This window comes from Guillardia theta (assembly GCF_000315625.1).
Source record: "Guillardia theta CCMP2712 unplaced genomic scaffold GUITHscaffold_121, whole genome shotgun sequence".
NCBI classification, from domain to species: domain Eukaryota; class Cryptophyceae; order Pyrenomonadales; family Geminigeraceae; genus Guillardia; species Guillardia theta.
In genome coordinates, this window is record NW_005434553.1 from 212186 (window position 1) to 217203 (window position 5018).

General features: G+C 49.3%; 2 protein-coding genes across 2 annotated transcripts; both read left to right on the forward strand.

Annotated features, from left to right (window-relative positions):
• Positions 1-2080: 2080 nt before the first annotated feature.
• On the forward strand, positions 2081-3233 carry GUITHDRAFT_118132 (hypothetical protein; the record flags this gene model as incomplete). The annotated part of the gene is made up of 9 exons (XM_005822672.1): positions 2081-2143; positions 2187-2276; positions 2368-2511; positions 2627-2662; positions 2745-2804; positions 2860-2919; positions 2971-3008; positions 3050-3102; positions 3184-3233. 9 exons carry the CDS (start codon positions 2081-2083, stop codon positions 3231-3233), a joined length of 594 nt encoding a protein of 197 aa, XP_005822729.1.
• A 1325-nt stretch (positions 3234-4558) lies between these two features.
• On the forward strand, positions 4559-5001 carry GUITHDRAFT_146303 (hypothetical protein; the record flags this gene model as incomplete). The annotated part of the gene is made up of 2 exons (XM_005822673.1): positions 4559-4876; positions 4936-5001. Coding segments are annotated over 2 exons (384 nt in total), but the record flags the coding sequence as incomplete, so codon positions are not given.
• Positions 5002-5018: the final 17 nt, after the last annotated feature.

Consider the following 5018-nt stretch of genomic DNA (forward strand, 5'->3'; position numbering starts at 1 on the left):
TAATTTTTAGTGTTTTTCCTTTTCCTTTTCCCCCCCCCCCCCCCCCCCCCCACCCTTTCCCTCTCCTTCTCCCTCTCCCTCTCCCTCTCCCTCTCCCTCTCCCTCTCCCTCTCCCTCTCCCTCTCCCTCTGATCTTCGTCGTGGTACATCTCTTGTACCTCGACATGGTACAAAGTGATGCTCAAATACTCCCGATGGGGCGGGCCTGGACTCTCAGGCCCGGCCCCGGTGTTGGGCAGGCCCGGTCGCTTCTACTCAAATTGAGACTGGCTGAAAGAATCATAACCTTTTGTAACGTTCTTTGTAGTAAACAATGAAAAGAGTCCTTTTCAGAGAGGGGCCAGTTATGGCAGGCTCAGGGTGGGGTCAAGTCAAAGAGCTGCGTGGGGTGGCAGGAAAAGGGGGGATCCACCATGTAATTCATAGAGGGTGTCATGGGGTGGTAAGCCTTTTTTTCCTTGAGGGGTAGGGTTCAATTGATCATAGTTGAGATCCCCCCGGTGGGTGGTAGCAGTACGTGTACACTGGCTCTTGTGAACTCTGGGGTACTACTCATTCTGCTGGTGGGTACTCTTATTTTTTGGGAGGGTAGGGGGTAGTATCTAGAAAAACAGGGGGTCGTCCTCTTGTGGGGTCACCCATTGATTTCCAGATCCAGAACCAAAGGTAATTAGTGGGTACTGAGGTTCCATGTAATGAGGTAGGTTGTTCCATTGAAGGGGTGGTTGGGTATGAAGGAAAACTTGAGTACCCCTGCGCTTTACTCACTTTTTGTTCATCTGGATGGGGTGATATTTGTTATGACAAATGGGTAGGGGTGGGAGTTTTTTGAGATAGGGGTCGGGTATATGGGAATGAATTATATCAGGTGGGTGGGTGGAGGCTGATCTGGAAAACCGGAGGGTTCTTTACTGTTTTATCAGCGTATGGAGGGTGGGGGTTCTGGTAATTGTAAAACGGTGGGTGGGTAGTTGACAAGGAGACATGAAGGGGTATCCGTGAACAATTCAGAGAACATGGTAGGGTCATACGATGTCAATGATATGGGTGGGGTGATCAAGTAGAGGGTCATTGATTGTGAGTACCCCCTGATTTACTATGAATTGAGCATGTATTTGGGCTAATGTGAGAGAATTTCAAATAAAGTGAGAGGAGGGGTACATATGTGCAGTCATCATGGTGGGTTACATCAATTCGAAAACAGGGTGGGGGGGTGGGGCATGCATCTCAATTTGAGGGGTATATATAAAAATATAGAGGTGGGTAGGGACTTTCATTGAGATTTTGTAGGGTAGGGTAAGGGTGGTAGGGTAGGGGTGGTAGGGTAGGGGTAGGGGGGGTAATATCTACCGCAAACCTAGGGGATGGCAGGAAGGGATGAAGTGGGGATCACAGATCGGGGAGGAGGAGGAGGAGGGGAAGGAGGAGGAGGGAGAGGAGATGGAGGCAGCAGATATTGAATGCGTGAAGTTCGAGAGAGTTTGAGATAGGACGTGACGAGTCTTTGGAGGGGGGGAGGGAGAAAGACACTAAAGTTGGAAGTTGAGACTCAAACTGAGAATCTGGGGGTTTACGGGCAAAACGATCGCATTTGTTTGGTTTTGCTGGGATTTTATCTTTTGATCTGTTGTTTTAGCCTTAGGAGGGTGTGTTACACTTGATCAGAAGACTGACAATCCCGTTTGAGGACAGGCAAATCTAGAAAGAATTCTTGAATTCGTCACGCCCATTCCGAACTCGCATACTGCAGGCATCGTTGTACGTCGACCATCCAGCGGGGATCGTTCCATCAGACGTTCATAACTCGAATTTTCTTTTCAACAACCTTGCTCCTGTCCGCTTCTTGGTTGGGCGGAGAATCCGGATTGATTTGATTTGGACGTATCCCCTTTTCTTCGGACAGGCCCAACTGTAGGCCTGAAGTCGCGCCTTTGTGCAACTCTCAACATCAGCACTCATCTTGCGCTCACTTTGCAAGACGTTGCAAGCATCTCTAGTCGCCCGCATCGCCTCTGAAAGTCGGAGGTGAACCTTCTCGAATCCGTCTGAGTGTGGGCCATGGGGTGACTTGAAGGGGCAGATGACCGAGACACAGAACACGAGGTCGTTAGCTGACCGCCCGAAACGAGATGCTGCGAAGAAGGTTTGGCTCGTTTCGTCTTGCTGATGCTTCCTGTCGCTGACAGTGCTTTCATAACATCCAGTTCCTCAACGGGGTTGATAGCAGTGCCAAGGCTGACCCGCCCAAGAAAGACATCACCATGAATTTGCGTCAGGTGAGTCTGTTGTCTCCTACTCGCTATGCTGTCCACTGCCTCTTTCAGCTCGCGGAAGCCAGTCGTGCTAAGACGCTTTCTCTTCCTGCAGGTACGAAAGCCAACCAAGGAGATGCAAGAGGCGAAGGAAACGAGCGGAGCGAAGAAGGCAGTCGCGCATCACAGCTCTACTTCTGAATCAGATAAGAAGAAGCATCACTCACACGACAACCTCCCGGCCATCGCGGTCGACAAGGTGAAGTTCGTGCAGTCTGCACATCGTGTGACTGGAAATGCCTGTTACACCTTGTGTGTTTTGTTGAGACTCTGTCTACAGACATCTCGTCTGTCTTCTGAATCAATTTTTACAGGGGATACGCAAACTTGACCTTTCTGCTCTCAAGAAGGTCTGCGCTAAAGTTGTCCATCGCTCCTGTTCTCCCACTGCCTGTCCACTGCTCCATCGATCTAAAAGTCCTTTTCCTCCAGTATAAGAGGCACTTTGGACTCAAGACTGGACCAGCCAGCAGTAACAAGGAGGACCTTCAGGTACCTGCCTCCTCCCCTTCCCCTTCATCCTTTCTTGACCGATATGGTCATTCAGGCTGCAGTCATCAAGCACTTCGCAAACGTCCTTCGTGCTGATGCGTCGAAGGTAGAGAAGGTCTGGAACTCAACTGCTCTTGCGCGTCTGCTCATTTTTCTCTTCTTGTAGTCATTTTTGAAGAGAATCCGGGATAACAGGAGCAAGTGGTAAGCCGACATGTCATAGAGAACTGTTGTGGGAGTGGCAGGGAGATCCACGATACAGAGAGCGAGAAGGGATGGGAGAAAGGATTCAACTATCGTGAGAGGGCTTGTGTTTCATTTCATCTCCTCACAAAACTTTTACACTCGTCACTGTTTTCTTTGATTTGGGACCGGACAGATGTCGAGGACTCCGCTGCTCCCGCTTTGTTGCTTTTCACTGTATCATGAGTGTAAGATGATGCTGTTTGACAGAGAAGATTTTTTTCATCTGGCTCTCAATCCAAGGATTTATTGTCTGTTGCATTTCGATGATATGGAGCTTCTCTTAGAATCTTGTAAGAGTTTTACTAAAACATTTCTTTTCATTATCCCAACCTTGCTTACGACATCTCTTGAAATTCATGCAAGGAGTGTGGTTTAATAGTACACCCTCAACAAAAGCAGCTATAGCTGCATCTGTTCCTGCAGAAAATTCCTGGCATACTCACTACCATCGACCTGTCTCTCACCGAAAAGGGGGGGGGGGGGGGGGGAAGTACAATAACCGCTAAACTGAATCCTTCCGAGCACATGCTTTCCCACCTCGAACGTTGGCTGTGCTCCACCTCAAAATCTTTTCTCCTCAGCATCTACAAGCATGAATGATGCACACTCGTGTGAGACATTTTCTCCTCTCTATCACTCGTTTGCGCATCCCTCCGACCCTTGCGATTTTCAAAGTTGCTGTTCCGTCCTCTTCCTATCCCATGCCCTGTTGTCCTTGTCTCCTCGCACTGTCCTCCGAGCTGCTCACAGTTTTCTTGATCTTTCTACTACTTTCTCAACCTCTTCCTCCTCCTCAGTACTCCATCCTTTCCGCTCCATCCTCTACCCTTCCTCCCCGCATCTGCCCTTCCCTCCATTTTCCTTCTAGTCCGGCACCACAAAGAAAAATGATGCGACCCTGTTTCGATGTCGTCATGGTAGGGGTGGAAGTACGTTCCGACTACTAGGGGTAGGGGTAGGTGTAAGGAATCTGAATCTATGGGTGGGGTATTCATAGTACCCATCATTTAACAATAATTTGGTGGAAATGGACCCCCTGTTATTGATGGTAGTGCATCAAATATGACCCCTGGTAAGTATTCGGTACCCTGGTGGTCTTTACCCCCTACCTCCACATCCTGTAGACGGCCCCACCCCTACCCCCTGAGCATACAGACCCGCATCTTTATATGTGTGGGGTGTAGATTAAGCCAGATCTATGCTAACTCACCTTTTAAATTGTTGAATTTTGATACAAATATTTTCATACAATATGAAATTTTGTACATAAATATTTCATATTATATATATAATTTGTTTGAAGTTTACTAAAAAGTTTCTTAAGTTTAGTCGGGAAGTGAGTTAAACGTTGCCGGTACCCCCCGGCCTCCTCATTCTAGCCCCTTCCGCGTGCTTGCTTGCTGCAAGGAGCGGCGTTAGGAGCTCGAAGAGGAGGAGCAAGGCCGTTTGTGCTTCCTGCCTCTTGCTGATACGAAGAGGATACGTCCCTCATGCCATCGTCTCGAGGAATGCGCTTTAACCACAGCGTTCTTCATGCTGTCTTGGCCGCCAGTCTGTTTGCGTCATGCTCTGCCTGGTCGGCATTCAGCCCTTTCTCCAACGTGTTGCTGAAGAGCAGGAGAGCAAATGTGTCTCCTGCATCAGCCCAGAAGAGCTGGGGCGTGAAAGGTGCGAATCAATGCAGGAACCAGCTTCTCAGCTCCTTGAACATGGCCCTGGACACACCATCCAAGCCGGAGACTCAGGCTGGAGCTTGTATCTTCGACCGAGTGAATGAGAGCATGAAGGCGGCGATGAAGAGCAAGGATAAGGATCGTCTTGCAGCTGTGAGACAACTACAACTCCGTGACACCTGCGCTGTAGCTGATACTTGGCCTTGGGGTAGGTGCGAGCGGTGAAGAACGCACTGCAAACCGTGGCCAAGGACAAGGTCGAGCCGGTTCCTGGCAGAGTGAGCGGAATGACGAA